The following is a 19,350-nucleotide window of genomic DNA, read 5'->3' on the forward strand; positions in this document are numbered from 1 at the left end:
GTAGGTAATGTGTTTTGTGGAACACTGTTGGCTGATCGTTAATTTAATTATGCCAGTTGGCAAGCTAATCTGTGAGCAATACTAGATAACTAGGCATATTGTACAAATTTTGCAGACTTGTAAATGTACTTGGTTGGGACTGTTGTAAGTCTACAGACATAGCACTAAAATCTGTGGTTTGATTCTATAAAATGGACACAGCAGATAGCCCAAGGTTGCTTTGCTTTAAAATAAATAGACATGTAAGCCTGTAAAATTTGTTATAAAATTCATCTGCAAAACAGCTGTATATTTTACCGTAACAGTCCGTATAAGTCTTCACTAAGTCAGCAAAATATCTATTTCATGATACAAATGCTTTTCCTGAGGATTATTTTTAATAAGTATTTGTATAACTTATCTGTAGTAGTCCTATAAAATCAGTTTTTTATTGCATTACTTTTTACCATGAGTGAAATCATTCCTGAAATACAGTATTATAGTATTTAAAAAATATATCTATGCAGAAATGTTATTACTCAGAAAAACATTTAAGTTGCTTTTTTGTTATGGTTATGTTAGAAACTTGATGTTTTATCTGTTTTTTGCCATGCATTGCTTTTCAAAATTATTGTATTTTTACAGAATGTTTGTGTTTTGAATTTAATGTATTCAGAGTTTTAGTGCAAGAAAATAAAAGTTTAATTTTTAAGCTATTTTTGCATTATCTAAGAGAATAAAAATGTGTGTTTAGTCTCATGTATACAGTTGTTTCAGTAAAAATAATTATATTGATAAAAATATATTGTGACATACATGTTTTTAAGGATTTTAAAACTTGGCTACTATCAATTTATTATAGCTGTGTTTATTTATGTAAAGACAACATTGAAATAGAGAATACTTAAGCATTTTGAAGCATCTACACTATTATGAATATATTTTCAGATAATTATGCATTTGTAATACACAATTTTTAGAACACAGTGTGACTCTTGAACATTTTGAAATTTTGCCAAATAAATGTAAAACTTTTTTTAAAAAACACATTGTACATTAACTGGTAAACAAGAGCTTTTAAAGTTCAGCTGGTACCAGCAGAATGAAAGGTATCAGAGTAGTTGTACACCAGGTAGAGCATTATTATGTATAAATGCATTTAGATTATTCTGGTTTTGTTTCTTTATCTTTGGAATCATTATGATTAGTTTGAGTGAGAGTTGGATGTTTAAACAAGCTTTAATTTTATGAAATAATTGTTAATATATATATGTGTATTTCATGACTTCTAAATATGATCCAGTTTATGTTCATAATATTGAAAAAAACATTTCTACTTACATATTTCCTTTTTAACATTTAGTGCTGAAAAGTTGTCTGTGGTTCAAGAAAATATACAAATAGAATAACATGAAGTAGCTAAACAACCTGATTATCTTTTCTGCTAAGGATTAAGCAGTTTCTATCCAAAGCTAAATCCTTATCCAAGTGGATACAAATTACTTGAAAGGCATTGTTAATGGACTACATGTCTAGGAACTTCTGAGTGACACTTTGAGCTGCTAGAGTAGACCTTTATTAGGTCTACACTAACAGTTTAGTGTCATTCATAACTTTGCACACACATGCAGTATGTCAACAATACCTTTTAAGATGTTCTCTCATTTGTCTAAATATTCTATCAAACAAAAACATAGATTATCATATAGACACAAAATTGCTCAAAGACCTGATATATTAGGGACAAGGGTAAATGTTGCAAAATTAACAGTTTCTATATATATAACATCATACAATGTTACATAGTTTTCTATGAAAGCCTGGAACCAGAATCTACTTAATAATCATTTAATTTGTTAGAAGCTGTAAACTCAATCGTAAAAGTTTCTGTTATGTATTAAGCTTATTAGAATTGAGGCCTGTGCTTTAACAACATTGAACTTCAGGTAATCTTTCTTCTTTGTCAAATGTATCCAGACGTGACAAAGAACTCCACCATGTTTTGAGAAACTTAAATTAGGAATCCAGTTTTCTCAGCCATTCCAAAACCTGTAACAGCAGTTAAAGCTATAAAAGTTATAACTAAATCACAGAGGTTCTTGTGATTATATCTCTTTGCTGGTTTTTAATGTTTTCTTTCAATTATTATCATAAATCTTGGTTTTTCAATAATTATTGTTTACCATATTGGTAACATTGGTTCAGATTCATGTGCCCTCACAAATCCTAAATTCTTAATGATGAGAAACCCACTTAAAAATGTATCTCAAAACTGCTTGTATAAGTATTAACACTTTTATTGATAAGCAGAGAACAACATTTCGACCTTTCGTTCTCTGCTTATTAATACAAGTGTTAATATCCATACCAGCCATTCTGAAATACAAAATCCTGAATTCACATCATACCACAGATTTATTCTAGCTTCACTGCTACTTCTTAAGTTCTAATTATTAGTTCCATAAATGCAAGTGTATAAACCATAAATGAGGTTGAATAAATAAACTACCAAACAACTAATATCAGAGAATTATAATGATAAATTCAGGGGTTCAAATCCTCATGGTGAACACAGCAGATAGCTTAGTGTGGCTTTCCTCTATAAAGCATATATGAGATAACAATTTGACCTTTGACATTTCAAGTATCCAAAACCAAACTTGTTCTCAGTTTGTGGATTGTTGTAAGAAAAAAAAAAGAGAGAGAGGGAAAAAAAAGGTTTTTGACCCAGCTAGGTCATGCAAAGGCAAATAAAAGTACTTTATGGCCTATTCAGTTTTTATCAGTATGGTAGGCAATAATCTTTCAAAATTGTAACCATATAGCGTTTAATAGACTTTTCACCTTTCTAAATTTCTAACCATGTGGTAATAATTCATCTGAACTAGTCAGCTATATCAGTATATTTAAGTAGTAAACTTTTAAACTGTAACCATATAATAATTACCTTTATCGGTAACAAAACAATTAACTGTTTTGAAGTATAACATATTGTAATTAGTTGCCCATGTAAGGTTTCTTATTCTTAACTACTTAAAAATTATTAGACCTAAGTTGGTGTTATATAGCCTGTGTCAGTTAAGTACAATTCTTATAAATACTTTAGGAGTTGTAAACACACTTGTCCATTAAAAAATGAATGGGAATAAAGTTCACTTGTTTTATTATTTTGTATAACTCTTAAAGTTCCTCATTCTATGTTTAAGGCTAACATTTTGAAGATATAGGTTACGGTTTTCTTGTAACTGGCATTTGATTGTAATTATATTGAGTTTTTGTCTTACAGTGCTTTCACTTCTTTGTTTTGTACTGTTTTTCTATACATTAGTTCACCTCATAGAAAACCTGCATAACCAAAACAGCCCTCTTCAGCTGTCATTTCTCTATTCTCGTGACTGTTTAGAGCATATTCAAGTGATTGAAGCACTGGCTCAGTTCCTGAGGATAAATTTTGAAGTTGATGTTCTTCTAGATGTAGAACAGGAACATGAAATTATCATCAACCCAGAAGGTTGGGTTCAGTCACTTGTTGACTGTTCCAATAGAAGTAACAAAAAGATTATTATTATAGAATCTGAAGGAGCTGTTAAACGACAGTGGGCTCGACAGCGAGGAGAGGTTTGAAATTTTTACTTGGTGTTATTAAAAGTCACTGTAAAGTTGAGATGTTGATATAATACACATGCACCAGAATTATTATTTTCATTCATTAATACTTCAAACAAATTGTATATAACCCAATCCAGTTTTTAATAGTTTTTAGTACTTTGAAAAAAAAGTTGGACCTTTTTTATTATTCAAGTTTTTGCAATTCTATACATATCGTCTTCATAATGTTTCTCTCTGTGTAACATGCTTAGAATTTACAGTCAGAAAAACAGTTGTTAACAATGTCTTTTAGGTTATTTGTATAAACTTACTAAGACTATATAAAACAGCATATAACATGTGTTAGGACCACACTCTTTTCCAAAGTATACTAGGAGCAAGTGACTAATGATCTGTTCTAACAAGTCCTCATTGTATAGCTATGTTACAAAGTTAGATAGTATGCTATAGTTGATAACTGTTTATCAAAATGTGCACATACCATACTCAAAAATATGCATGCATACTAAACAAAATACAGTTGTGCACAATGCATATACATATCAGAAAGAATAAAAGTGTGGTGATAATTATATAAAAAAACAAAAGGGTTACTGACCCAGCTCTTCCAGATGAGGTCATGGGAAGGCAAATAAATATACTTTATGGTCTATTCAGCTTTATCAGTATGGTAAGCAATAATCTTTCCATATTGTAACCATGTGGTAATTATGTATTAGAACTAGTCAGCTATGTTAGTATATTTAAAAAGCAATATTTTTACTTGTAATCATATGTTAATTACTGGACCTCATTTATCAGCAATAAAACAACTGTTTTTAAATATAACCCTATAATAATTATTTGACATGTAAGCTTTGTGATTCATAACTACTTGATATTTGTTAAACGTGGTTGGCTTTATTGGTATGATAAAGAGTATCTGTACATAATCAACTGATAATTATTAGACCTGAGGATCTGAATTATTATGGTAGTTCTTCTGATCTGATCAGTACTGAGTTAAATATTAAAACTTTAGAAACGTTGGCCTCACCTTTGTTCATTTATTCTTCACTCACCCATACCCAATGGATCCAGTAAGTTAGAAGTCTTCCAAATGAATGTATTGTTCTGTATTGAGTAAGAGTACCATCATGTATTTTTATGGTCTGTTCTCTTTTATAGTTGGGGATTTTTCTCTGGTGAAGAAAACATAACTTGACAATATAACACAAAATTCTTTATTCCTTTTTGACCAATTTTCTGTGTAATATGACAAGACCAAATACAACATGGTAAGGGAGTGGGATCTTTGAGGGATGATAATGGAAAGTCTTATGTCTGATCATTGTGAGATGGCTGAGGCACTTCAGAACCTAGTGTCAGGACCTTTGCACTTTTTGATTTACAACAGTAACATAGATAAGGAATGGTCAACAAATTATTTTAAATTTTCTGATGGTATTAAAATTTTTGTTGTTGCTGGTTGTGACAAAGATGCTGCAGCTACAAAGGGATTTGGAGTACTTAGTAAATTGTTCAAAAATTAAGCAGATGAATTTTAATTGTAATAAATTCAAGTGATATATGTGGAACATTACAGTTTCAATTATAAATATAATCTAGATGAGAGTAACCTTAACCTGGAAGAAAAGGATATTGATGTTTGTTCTAATTTATCATTCTTTTAAACCATCTAAGTAGTGTACTGTTGCTAGTTGCAAAATATAAATGGGATATTATGTTGTAGCTACAGAAATGTTGCATTCACGTCCAGAGGTTATAATATCTTTACATAGGTTAGACTACGTTTAAAGTAATGTGTTGTCTTGGGTTCCTTACCTTAAGAATGACATTCAATTGCTGGAAAGGATTCAGAGGAGAGTTACTAAGATGATACCTTGGATTGAAAAGTTATCATACAAAGACAAGTTAAAATCTATGAAATTATTTTCTGTATTAAAAAAAACAAAATCTAGATTGAATCTGAGTGAGGCCTAAGATTGTTAAAAGAATTGATAGTGTTGACAGCTTGATGTATCATCCCTATTCATACTTCACGTTGAGAAGGGTAGGATTATGGAACATATTGGCGGGGTAGGAATAATTTTTAACTAAGATAACTATTTTTCTAAAATGATGGTTAGTCTTTTGAATGAGTTGCCATAAGATGTGATGGATACAGTAAAAGGAATTTGAGGGATGGACGGTTTGATAAATATTTGATAGGAGCTGGGTTTCAATGTTTTATTTTTGTTTTAAAGTTTAGTTCAGTGGAGTGTGATAGCCTAGATGGACCACTTGGTCCCTTATTGACCTTAAATTACATATACTTGTACATATCCCACCATGTTAAAATCTTTTCACATAAATTTGTGGTATGCTTCCTTAAAAATATTGAGATAACTGTATAAAATTTCAGGTGAAATTTATTTTATTTTGATTTGGAAAATAATAATAATTACCTTTTGCATAAGAGTTATTAATACTTAATTGGTTTATTTTCAGAGCTTAAAATCAACCTCTGATCATTTGGACAGTTTATTTATGTATGGGCTGTCAACCATAACAAGTGATCTAACAAGAGCCTCCTCTGACTATGATCATCTATTGGTTCTTCGGTTCCCATATACTTCCACAGCCTACGTTCTAGACCACATAGTACCAAATCGTCGATATCTGATACCAGATCACCTTTCAGATCTGTACCTCTCTTTGTTTCAGAATGCTGAACTCAGTATCTCCAGTTCTCAAGATCGTGTAGAACAATGGCAGCAATCTCCATCTTACATAGATTTAATTCATGCTTTGAATGCAATGGAAAAGATCATTACTGACAACCCAAACTACTTGGATGAGTATCTGTTTAAAGAATACTGATACATCTTCTTTAACATTAATTTGTATTAGCTGATTTGCTGTAAGGATTTTTTTCTTCTAATTGAAGAAACACTTACTACTGGAATTCAAATAAGTAAAAGTTTTTATATTAATTATTACTTTAATGGACAATAATTATATCTGAAGTTATTTAGTAGGTACAGAATTCCATACAGTGGTCTGTACTTTAGTAGTAATTGTGTAAGTGTTAAATGGTCAAAGCCATTATCTGTTTGTAGAACGCATTGTAACCAAAACCTTGAAACTAACCTCTGATGTTTTACGTACCTATCAGTTATTGATCTGTTTTTGCAACACAAAAAAAAAAAGACCTTGATTTTCTCTCTTAATATTGCATGTTACCTCAAGATGAAATATTCTAATTGTAGCTACATTAGAAAACAAATGTTAGAATATTTGTAACTTTCATGTCTAACATGTAAGCATCTTAAAACTTCATCATGCTTCTCTTGTCTTTTTCTTAAGTTTAAAACATTGGATTTTACAATCAACTTAAAATTAATGAGCTAGCTGTTTGAAAAAATGGAAATCTCAAACCTGGTTTTTGGTCAACTTCTGTTTTTAATTTTGTGATGTCAGCAAAGTGTAATTTGGTGTAAACTGGTTTTGTTTTGTTTTTGTGTGTTTTATAATCTTAGTAACTTAAATTAAGTTTACTTTGCAAATTATGTTGAGAAAGCTTAAAGTAACAAAATTTTAAAAATTATTACTATTGATGTTTCAAATCTTTGTGATACAACTTGTTACATACATTACACTCTGCCATAAACTCTGGTTTACAGTTTTTATGAAATTTCAGTACTTATTGCAGACTTGTATTATATTATATTGTATTGTACTAGGAAAGAAACTGCAAAATAATATATACATTTGATTTCTGAATCAATAACAGCATCTAGCTTTCATGTTTTTACTAATGGCACTAACTTTTATTTAAATTATAACTGAAAAATCATCAAAAATGACACTAAAATAAGGCAAATTTCACTAATAAAAATAATTCTATATAAAAAAAAATATAATAATGTAACCTAAATGTTAAAACTTTTATAGTTTATAATGGTGTCATTAAGAATGTAGTGTTAGAAAATGTAATAGCATAATGTTTGACAAGTATAACTGATTTTATAGTTTACTTCTAAGCAAGCTTTTATAAACCATTACTCTTTAAACAAATTGTACAATACTTTTAAATTGAAATTGTCTTTGAAAATTAATATATTAACAATATCAATTTTTCCGTACTATGCTATGCGACTTAGTTGATTGAACATATTGTATATAATTTAATATACATATGTTTGAAAACAGCATTGCATTTGTGATATTATGGTGCTTGTATATTTTGTAAAACTGTTTGCATACTTAATATGTATTCTTGTTTATCAAACGAAATGTAAGCAAAGTTTTTATTTGGATCAAGAATACAATTATATTGATCAAGCTAAAGTCACTGTATAATTTTGTTCAAATTGTTTCTTATTGTTTTCTTCTTTTCACAAGCCCAAAATATTTTATATTTGGAAACTAGTTGGGTACAGCTAAACAACAATATATAGGCTTAGGCAAAAAAACATTTTAAATTATCCAAACACAGGTTTGACCTCAAAGTACAATATGACAGGATTAAATAAACAATGATCTGTAGAGGAATAAAGTAAGAACAGACTAGTATGAACCTACCTGAATCAGGGCTTGTAGATAGAAGACACTGAGAAATTAAGTTATCTGAAAAGATCCCAAGTAAACCAAATAAGAATAATAAAAGAACAGCTGAAAACTTCCCAGAATGGATTTGATTGGAAACTTAATCCACACTTAGGTCCAAAGAAAGAAACTTGTGTTATATAATAGTTGCATAACATAGTGCACTAGATAAATAAAATTGATAGAAACAAAATGTATGTAAGACAATAGACATATCTGGGCCAAACAGTATCCATATTTTAATATGTAACCTATATATGGAAGTGGACAAATCTGGTATAATAACCACCTACTTTTCTGAGCAAAACATACTGATGAATAAAGACAGATGCTGCAACTCAGAGAAGTGTTGTACTGTTCATTCACATAAAGAATGAACACAAATCTCTAAGAGCAATAGATTAGAGAAGTCTAAGATTATATTTCTGTATAACACCACTAACATGAAAGTGTCCACTGTTATCCATATTACCAAGTAAAACAATTATATAAGCACTACATAAAGCACATGAAAGAAATCAATCTCTGTAAATGAAAGCTATATACTGGTCAAATAAGAGAAAATCATTTACTTGTAATTTTGAAATTACCTGGAGTACAAAGATGGTTTTACTGTATTAAGTTATAAATGTTAATACTGTAATTTCTAAAATGGTTAGGTGGTACGAGTTTATACAGCAGGTAAAGAAAATTATTGCAAAAAGTTTGACAATTTCTCATGATTAAATTATTGCATTGCGTATATTTCTAACTCACACTAAGCTTATCTCTATTTAAAAATGCACAACATTTTCAAATTGCATATGTACAGGATTGAGAAGTTAGTTCTTCACAAAAATCAAATCCAGGAAAATGAACTGCTTTTAACAATTATGAAAACAACAATAGAGCAAAGTGAAAAAAGGAGGACCATACAAAAGTAACTTTAACAAAGCAGTCTGTTTAACAAACAGAAGGCTCAATTAATGGGTATCCTAAAAGGTTACATAGGAAATAATAAACTGGATACAAAGAAATGATCTGTTTATTCAACTTCCTAGTATCAAAAATAGACAAATAAATATTGATCTTAATAAAGTGTTGGGTATCAGTTTTTGAAAATTGTTTATTAAATGCTGGGAGAAAAAAGAAAAATTTTTCAGTTTCTTTTAGTTATATTTGAAAGACTACAAATATTAAAATATATATACATTTTATTTTTAATAATTAAATACTACACCACATGATCAACTGCTAAATGGACAAAAGTTGGTACCAGATATTAACATATGATGTACCTATTTATGGTCCTTACACACCTATATTTAAATATAAACAGGAATATGACCCAAGCATTTAATGCTTGTATATCCACATCAATATTAAAGGTAATACAAATCTCATATTTTCCTGTACTAATTCTCTCCTATTCAATCTAAAACATATACATTACAGAGAAATGTTGACTCTCAAGGAATTTCCACAAGTCTTCAAGAAATTATGATAATCTCAGTGTTAAATATGCTAAACTTGTAGAAGTTTCTATTTCTGGGTCAGACAAACTTTTCACGATTAATTTTTCAGCTCCTGGCTTTGGTAGTTTTTTTTTCCAAGGAAGATGGTGATGGGTACAGGAGGCCTCTAGAAAATGGATGAGACCCTAGAATAGCATAACATTTCCTGACACAACCATGTGCCAGCTATAAACCTGGGAAAGAGAAACTCTGAAGAACCCAACTGTTTTCTTCAATGGCTGTCCTTGTTATATTGTGCATAACACTGCTTGCAAAGTTGGGAATACATAGACTAAAACAACAGGCTTTGACATTGAAGATTTTTCTGTACTGGTTTGATGAATAAACAAAGAGGAATTAAAAGAATTTTGTACATCCTGTGGTACAACACACGCAAGCATGATCAAACATGTATGTACCCACTAGCCAAGTCTCAAAAATGCCATTTACAAAGAAATACAAAAAACTGTTAGCATCAAAAGCTAGTTCCTGAGCAGTGATGACAACCAATCAAGATTCAGACAACTGCAGCAATGGTCTAGGATCCCTTGGCTGAAGTGCATCACTTTTCCTGTCAGTCTGTACTAGCTACAGCAGTTCATCTGTGTGAACACATTTATGCATTTGAAGAACCTACTGATCTTAGTTTTGCATAATGTATTGCATGACTTTCTAAGAAAACTTGCCTGCCAGTTTCTAGATGTCAGGATGGTGAAAGAAGTAGGAGTAGAGTTGATGTACCTTAACGACAGGGCCAAATACACAAAAAAATACATCTCATAAATTAATCAGTGATGGATAGGACACAAACAGGATCAAGCAGTTCCACCATGGTGTCAGATCTTTCTATGTAAAAATGCTTAGTAATGTAAGAAACCACCTGCTACCGGATAACCCTGTGCTAAAGAATGCCAGGTTTCTCAACTCAACTGTCTCAACTTGAATACTTTTATTAACAGGTTTTAGCAATGATTTGGCAAAAATGTAATTACCAAAAGATGAATTAATTCTATATCAATTACTAGAGAAAAATGATGTACCAGAAGATGTGTGGGAAAAGGCTATAATATATCAATATACACTGAGGACTCTAAAGATCAAGTAAACCTAGCCTGTACTCTGGTAGTTGTTTGGGAACACATTTCCACAAGAAGCAATGCAGGTGACAACCCTCTATTCTCAGTCAGGTGGCACAGCTGATTCTTACAATGCTGCTTAAAGGAATGTTTCCAACTGTAAGCAAAAACAAAACACCTTTTAGACAATCTAGATCCAGAAGAAACTCTGGAAGCATTGTGACCATTAAGATGGCTCTTCCAAAAAACACCACCAGTTTACAAATTTGATCCTCCTGTGGTGTGAATATTACTGCATTTTGTGTTCAATGTCTTCTGCATTGCTTGTGCAATTAGTTATAGAGATTTTATCCATGGATATTTATAATGTAAGTACATAGTGTTCTGATTTCAACATGAGTGATGTATTTTGTGCCTTTTATTAACCTTCAAAGTACCTACCATACTTTACATTGCCACTGGAGTCTTTAGATGTCACAAAATACAATAGGTTATGATTTCAGGCACAATATTCTGTTTTATAACTAAAGAACTTCAAAAAAGTTATTTCACTCTCAGGAATGCAGGAAAATGGCTTTTAGGGCATCAAATCCAAAACACAATCTGAGATAACTCCAAGCATACTTCAGATTCCCCTTAGTGGTATATATTTACACTGAGCAGGAAAGAGTTACAATTCTTAGAAATCTCATACACTGCCATACATAGAAGTTGATGTCTTTGCCTACAACCCTTTCAAATAAGCATATGTTTCAATGGTAATATACTGCCAACAGTATGTTTCTCAGCATTATAGGTGCATATAAAAGAATCTATTGTGATAATAATTTGAAGGGTAATACAATCATTTCTAAAAACGTTTATATTTTTCATAGCAAAGATGATGAGACTAGAGCTGAACAAGTAGTCGAATTTACTAATCAATTATTCTCATCAGATGGCTAAAGTATAATTATCTCACACAAGTTCATAAAAAATTTATAACTGTATTTAATTTTCATATCCATTTTAGACAGAGCACAAATAACATATTGTAAAACTTTGTGCTTAACAAAAAGCACTGTAACAATAACATTAAAGGGCAACAAGAAACCTTTTGGTCTATCTAGGCCATCCTATCCACTAAAAATCTCAAGCCAACTTTTACCCTTCAAGTATTTATTAAGCTTTATCTTAAATTAACTGCATCCACCAGATCCAAAGGAATTAAAGCTGTCTTTCATGAAGATGGTAAAAATTTATACTTGTGTCCACTGCTCTTACCATTCTCACCATTAAACATAAAAAACGTCCCAACACTATCAATTCCCTTAACAATTTTAAACAGTCAAATCCTCTCTCTTTCTTTTTCTCAAAAGAAACTAATTCAAAGATCTTGACCTATACTGATAAGACAACCTTTCCATCCAATGTATCGTCATAGTAGCCCTTCTCTGACCCATTTCCAACATTTCAATGTACTTTATAATGTAAGGTGCCTAAGACCGAACACGGTTCTCTATAATTATAACCTACACAGTCCTGTATTGACTATTTGGAAAAATACAACCTAAAATCCTATTTGTCCTGTCAACAGCAACAGTTCTTTCACCTACATAAATAAAAAAGAGCAAGGACCCTAACAATGAGCCATGAGGTATTATACTTGTATCATTACTCCAGCTTGACTGAATTCTATTTATAAAAACCACATGCTGTCTTAGGTTCAGCCAGTTATCTAATGAGCTAACCTAACCAGCAATAATCTTTTTAACAAACTTTTCATTTGAAAATTTTGCAAATGCCCATACCAGCCATTTTTAAATATACAAAATAGGAGTCGCAATAGCCTTTGACACCAAATTCAAGTAAGAATTTTAAACCTTATAATATTTTGATCCCAAACAAACCACAACTGAATAAGGGGGTGACAGTACTTCCAAATTAATATAATGACATCAACTAAAATAACTTCTGCCCAATTGAAAACATATAATACATAGAATACTGCATGCCCCTTGTTAAGCCTTGACCAAATATTATATTATAAAGATTAAGAAAAGACACTGATTACATGAAGCACTAAATTAACGTATCATGCATTTTTTGTTTGAATTTTATTATTAAAATATATGATGTAAGCTCTATTGTAAACAAGCATTCACCTTTAAAATACATACTAAAGTAAAATTTGTTTTAATATATAGTTATTTTTTAATTATTCATTGCACAGAATACAACTTAATTTTTCCTATTTTTAAATTCTCCTAAGCAACTAGTTTAAAACTCAGTAATTTATTCATAAAGGCTAAAAAGTGTAATAAGCCATCACAATAGTGTGGCAAATAAATTTCCATAGCTAACTTTATCATTACTCAAAACACTGCAATGAAGACTTAACTTTAATAACCAAATCAATCATATGACCTTTGAGAAATAAATTATTTTGTGTTAATTACCTGTAAAAATTGTACTTCAACAGTTGGTTTTTACAACTTTTCAGTATGTCAAACATTAAATACATTACTGTTAACACATTTAAAAAAATGTTACACAACTATATTACTTGTAAAATTGTATCATAAACCATTGGAAGATATTTATAGGAATTATTTCAAAAAGGATACTGTCACATACAAATTATTACAGACTCAGGTTACAATAGCTAGAATCATTTTATTAATCACTTTAAGTAAAATAACTGCAGTCAGTAATTTTTTCATCTAGTAATGTTATTATGTTAAACACAAAATTCAACTAATATTCATATATTTAAATTCACTATTAATTTACTTTTAATTATTTTTAAGAAATAAGAAAATACATATTTATTTTAAATAGTGAAAAGTTATTTCATCAGGAATGTTTGGTACTATCTCCATAAAACTCTTTGAGATCTTGTTTTGCATGAAGGTCCTCCTTACCATTGGACTTGACAAATACAACTTCATTTGTTCAAGCATTTATGATAACTTTAGAAGAAAAAAAAATTAATCATATGTGTCAAAGTACAATTACTTTATGGATAAAAAATAACTATTGTATTAAATTATGACTGTAAATTATTATATTAATAACTGATAATAAATATTTTATAATGTGATTGTTTTAATAGATTTAAAAGTAACACACAATTTTGTACTAATATAATTGTTGGGTGATGACAGCCTATTCTATTTTCCCATTAGCAGCCTACAATACGCTCAACTATTCATACATTTTTCTTACGGTAATTATACTTTAAGATTATCTGTAGCATGGCAGAAATAATTCATTACAAAATATACAGTACTCCAGCCACTGTATTGTATGCTATGCAGCGTAAAATTGTGGATGTAATTTTTGCTGATAAATTAAGTTCACAATGAAAGCATACACAAGTCATTGTCGTGATCAGTAATGTTTCACACTCCAAGCATATATATATTGTACATGTAATGGATGAGCAAAAATAATTTAATTTTGTACACCAGATTTTATAGAGCTTTCAATTATAAGAATATAATTGTTTCTTTAATGTTCCAGTTACCGTACCTTTATTTAAAACATTTTACATAAAGTAATACTTTTCTACAATTTATTCTACTTGGATTTTGCAGAACTTGCAGCTATCAGTTTCACCTTTCCAGGCAAATTTCTAGAAATGTCTTGGTCTTTCACACTTTTAAGCAAATCTCTTTCTCGAGCTGTAATCTTATCTTGAAGGAAACTGTGCAGAGCAGTCTTTGCTGCTTTACCTCTCTTACCCGTTCCTGGCAAGACCTTAACTTTAAACTTGTAGTTCTGCATGGCTGTATATGGAGCACACACTGGAAGAGCAAATAACAAGGTATCATCAGGAACAGGAATACCAGTCAACAAATTAATAAGCTGTGTAATTTCATTGTTTTCAGCTGTTTCTTCAGCACCATCTTCAACCTCCCCATCAACTTTGTGCTCATTGTCAGTAATTTGTTGTTTCGAAAGTTCATTTTTTACACAACTTAGTGTATCCTCAACACCTTCGTTGGGCTGATGAAAATGAACAGATCCTTTTCCTTGTTTTTTCTGATTCTGAAGTACTTTTTTTTCTTGTTTGTGTTTTTTATCTTTTAAACTTTTTCCCTTTTTCTTACCTTTTTCTTCTTTTCCACCAGCAGAAGCTAGAATTTCCATTCTTAATTGTCTCTCCTCTTCATCTTGGTCTTTGTACTTGTTTTTGATTCTCTTCATCTTGGCTTTCTGCCCTCTCTTGGGCTGCAAGGATGCTTTTGTCTCATCTTTGACATCCTTGTGTGAGGTATCTTCTTTGACTGGAAGTTTTTGCCCTGCCTTTGTTAGGGCAGTGTTTTCTGTTTTTGAAGATTTAATTACAACTGGTTGATCATCTCCCAAAAATACAACCTTATCCTCTTCTGGAGTCTCAACATTACCATCTTCACTTTTACAACTGCCCAATTTAACTTGAGTGTCAGGAAACATTAGTGTTTCATCATCATCTGAAATATTTTCATCATATTCTGAAGTATTTTCATCATCCATTTCATTTTTCTTTACATCATCATTTCTATCAAAATTTTGTTCACATCCTGAACTGACTGTAACACTTTTAATATTTTCACTTATATCTCCTTCACAGTTTTCATTCTGATCTTCTTCAAGATAGTCTTCTTTAAGAAGCAGTTCTCTGTCTTCTTCAACATCCAGACTGTAAATTAGATCTTTGCCAGTAGAATCATGTCCATCATCGAGCTTTACCTTTTGCTCCTCTTTATGGTTTTCTATGCTATCTTCATCTAACTTGAACAAAAAACCAAACCCCATGATTAAGTGAGATGGGGGTTAAAAGTTCTTTTTACCACGAATCATGAATGCCCCAGGAGTCAAATATTCCCCTGCAGGGGCTGTCTTCGACACTTGATGATGATAAACCCACCAAGCACTTGTCACAATTTTTGCTTCCCAAGCAACACTGTAACAAACCGCCATAGTTCCTGCTTCATTGAGAGTTTTTGGTGGAACGTCACCACCAGTGGGGTTCTTGATCACAATGCTACTTGCCCCGTGAAGGTCAGCATGAACATAGATGTCTCCTTGTTTAAGATACCTCTTCACAATTAGTTCATTTTGCTGAGTATCTCTTCCTCCTATAACCAAATAATTCTCTGAACTTATAAACCACAAAAATTTTTCAAACCAAAAAGTTTTTCTGGCTTTTGTTATTGTTGTCATAACTGCTACTTCTTTCAAAAGTTGTTTGGTTGTTTTCTCTGCCGATTTTAATGCCTTTTCAGATGACTCAAGGGTTTTTTGAGCCTTCTTTGCTGCACTTTTTTTTTTATCATAGTATTTCCTTGCATTTGAATATGCTGATAAATCAATATTAATATCTACCAATACAGAATTTATGTTCCCAGTCTTATTTTCATTACCATCATTCTTCAGTGTGTTACCACTTTGGACATTGAGTAGCATAGTAAAGTGGTTTACTTCTAACTTCAAGGACTTAATTGCTTTAGCTACTGGATCCCCTTGTTCTGAAGCTTCCTGAATGATGTTCCAAATTTCAGTCCAATTTATTTGGTTAGCAATTGCACTACGCACAATTAAAAGGGCTTTATCAACAAGGCTAAGATTTATTTCAATTGCCTGTGCTTTAATAATGTCTTCTTCTTGTACCTTTTGTAAAGAACTCACTCTCTGTTCATGGTCTTTTTTAATATTCTGCAATTTTTTTAGAGCTTCTTTTTCTCGTTGATTAGCTTTTAAGTCAATTTTTTGACCTTCTAAACTAGAAAAAAAATGATCAACAGCTCTGTCAAATGAGCAAGTTTCAACATAAGGGTTTTGTTGATGTTGCTGAAACAAGAAAGGATGAAACTCTACATTTGTAGTAAATTCTTGTTCATCATGTTCAATATTGCTTTTCCTTTCATTCTTTTGTATAATAAATCCTTTACATGGATTTTTACCTGCCTCGTTCAAAATTTCCTGAGCTTCCTGTAAAGCTTCTTCAAGTCTAGATACATCGTTTAATGTATCAAATTCTTTACCTATTTTTGTATTTTGCTGAAAACCATGGCTAAGCAACACATGCTCTAAAACAGCTGGTCCATAAGGCACATGAGGCATAAGAACTTTTTTAAGATTTTCTCCAACTCTAGCAGTACTGATAATTTCTGTTAGCTTTCCAGTATCCAGTACAGGTTCAGGCTGCCGAGCCAAATCTACTGGATATTTTTCTCGCACAACAAACTTCACATCCTCACTTCCTTTAGCTCTTGGTCTTAATATATTAAGGATGATATATTCAAAATCTGTAAGTACTATATTTCCTCTGTCATACAACTCTAATATTACATGGTATGCTGCATCATTAATCCCAAACTGAATATCAACAATTCTATCAATTCCAAGTTGTCTAATAATTTCTAACCGTCTGTTTTTTAAGTGTTTCCTTAGTTTCATAGAAAATCCAGATGGTGCAGGATTTTTGGGCCATTCAAAATCTGTCGTGTGCAATCTAATACCCGATTCCAACAGCAACACAGACTTTTTCTCTTCCTTACTTAGTTTTATAAGATAAGTTTTATTATCTATATCGTACACTTGGACAACTCGCATGCCTAAAAGATTTTGTTTTAACTCGGTTATAATTGCTGTTAAGTCTACAGTATTAAATCTCCTCTTCATGGTCTTGGGTTCTCTAACGTTCAGTACTTAAAATCTTAAATAAGTTAATAACACGTGTATCAAAACAAAATAACAATGTAAAGATACAAATAAATCAAAATCTCATCCTCAAACCTATTTCACTGTGTAATGAGCCTTATCTGGAGAAAGCGTAGCCCTAGTGTGAACTTTATGATATTATTTAAAAAAACAACAACAAATTACCAAATTGAAGTAACCACGATAATCGTACTACATTTCAGACTTGATGCATGTTATTTATATCACAGCTACATTGAAGCAAAAGAGACACTTTCAAAAATGTAGAACTGTTATTATGTAATAAATTTTAAAATCTCAATAACATAAAAACATCTTTAAGTTCGGAATTGCTTCAGATTTCATCATTAGCTTTAAAATAAAATAAAAATATTTCACAGTAATTCAAGTAAAATATAAAATTAGCTAGTAATTAAGATATTTTTTGTAATCAAAAGTTAAAAATAACAGATTTAACGGTAAGAGGAAATGTACGATAAAACATTCGGCATACATAATATAGTATATTAAAATATTGATTTATATACGAGAGCATTACAAAGTTACAAACTATACTGATTCTTCTATCTGATCTAGAATTGAATATTTTATCAGCGATCCAGGTACACGATGAGCAAACTATTTCTGAGTTGATACTGTTATATCTCGCTTAAGCAAACTAGCTGTCTATTCTTGACTGGCCTCACGCCGCTCATAAACTGACTTATTAACAACGAGGATATTTAATGACCATGTAGACATACTGACGTCCGATGTTAATTCACTGAAGTTTAATAGTTTGTAATGTTCCAAATCTATAAACTTTCCTGGTTAAATGCTGTAGTTTTCCGATTAATAAGCGTTTATCATACTTATAGCTTATGAGGTTTATCGTGTACTGACTGTAGCGACAGAACAATGTTCTATTAGTGTCTCGGTGTCTTCCGATAGCTAGTTTTTATATACTTATTCGGCGAGATTCTCGAAAATTCAACACATTCGAACATACGCTAGTGTTTTTGTAAGATATATATATTGTTGATACTTACTCTAGAAGATTGACAAACTTAGAGAACAGTCGGGACTTACGCAATACGCATCTTACAATATATCAAATGTATCAAACTGAAACGAAAGTAGAAATTAAAATAAATGCATAACAGTAAATCCGTTACACTACTAAGTTCATTCAAGTTAATTATGATAAACTAAAAGTAAATAGAGAGTTAAATCTCTGTATATGTTTAAGTAGTACCACTTACAGAATTTAAATAGTTATTGCCGACCACAGTTATGACATGGGCACTCATAGAAGGAGAAATTCAGTCAGTTTCATCCATCCAAGCAGTGAACAATCATTCGTGCGAAAGTTATCCAATGCTAATCCCAGAAACAGTGGAGTGCATGGGGAAAGAAAGTTACAGAACCCATTTATACACAAAACAACGATCTTTATTAACGATTTTTCTGATTATGTGTATTTTTATAATTGAAAAGATTAGATTTTTATCCTAAATAGGTATGTTTCTGTACTTTCATTTTTTATTTGTTTTTCTTCCTTTCTATACTTCATTTTATCAGTTGGTATTGTAATGTTCATCTTTTTTCTAGTATGTAGATGCATAGCAATGATTTATATAAAGTTATGTATAAATGTGCAATATATATGTACACTATATAAATATAGTAGTACTGCCTGTTGTATGTCCATAGAATTATTTCACATTGTTTGGATGGCTCTTTCCCAAAACTGAAATGAAAGCTCATTAGGTTTGGTTTGAATTTCGCTCAAAACTACACGGGTTATATGCGCTATCCGTTCCTAATTTAGTAGTGTAAGACTAGAGGGAAGGCAGCTTGTCATCACCACCCACCGCCAACTCTTGAGCTACTGCTTTACCAACGAATAGTGGGATTGACTGTTACCTTATAAC

General features: G+C 31.1%; 3 protein-coding genes across 4 annotated transcripts in view; 1 reads left to right on the top strand and 2 right to left on the bottom strand.

Annotated features, from left to right (window-relative positions):
* LOC143222597 (uncharacterized) overlaps window positions 1–7,920 on the top strand; it is a 28,491-nt gene extending 20,571 nt beyond the window's left edge. For both annotated transcript variants that reach the window (XM_076449292.1, XM_076449293.1), the window contains 2 exons: window positions 3,308–3,597; window positions 6,079–7,920. In XM_076449292.1, the coding sequence (XP_076305407.1) occupies window positions 3,308–3,597; window positions 6,079–6,450 (662 nt within the window). In that variant the 3' untranslated portion in view covers window positions 6,451–7,920. The remainder of the gene's footprint in view (window positions 1–3,307; window positions 3,598–6,078) is intronic.
* Window positions 7,921–14,245: 6,325 nt separating this feature from the next.
* LOC143222596 (ribosome quality control complex subunit NEMF-like) lies at window positions 14,246–15,529 on the bottom strand. Its single transcript, XM_076449290.1, has one exon. It carries the CDS (start codon window positions 15,527–15,529, stop codon window positions 14,309–14,311), a length of 1,221 nt encoding a protein of 406 aa, XP_076305405.1. The 3' UTR covers window positions 14,246–14,308.
* Window positions 14,843–17,398, bottom strand: LOC143222595 (ribosome quality control complex subunit NEMF-like). The gene has a single exon (XM_076449289.1). The coding sequence runs from the start codon at window positions 17,396–17,398 to the stop codon at window positions 15,548–15,550; it is 1,851 nt and encodes a 616-aa protein (XP_076305404.1). The 3' UTR covers window positions 14,843–15,547.
* Window positions 17,399–19,350: the final 1,952 nt, after the last annotated feature.

The sequence above is a fragment of the Tachypleus tridentatus genome, chromosome 8 (genome assembly GCF_004210375.1).
Source record: "Tachypleus tridentatus isolate NWPU-2018 chromosome 8, ASM421037v1, whole genome shotgun sequence".
NCBI lineage: Eukaryota > Metazoa > Arthropoda > Merostomata > Xiphosura > Limulidae > Tachypleus > Tachypleus tridentatus.

Coding starts and splice junctions, on each gene's coding strand:
- LOC143222596 (XM_076449290.1), bottom strand. CDS start 15,529: ATGGGGTTTGGTTTTTTGTTCAAGTTAGATGAAGATAGCATAGAAAAC.
- LOC143222595 (XM_076449289.1), bottom strand. CDS start 17,398: ATGAAGAGGAGATTTAATACTGTAGACTTAACAGCAATTATAACCGAG.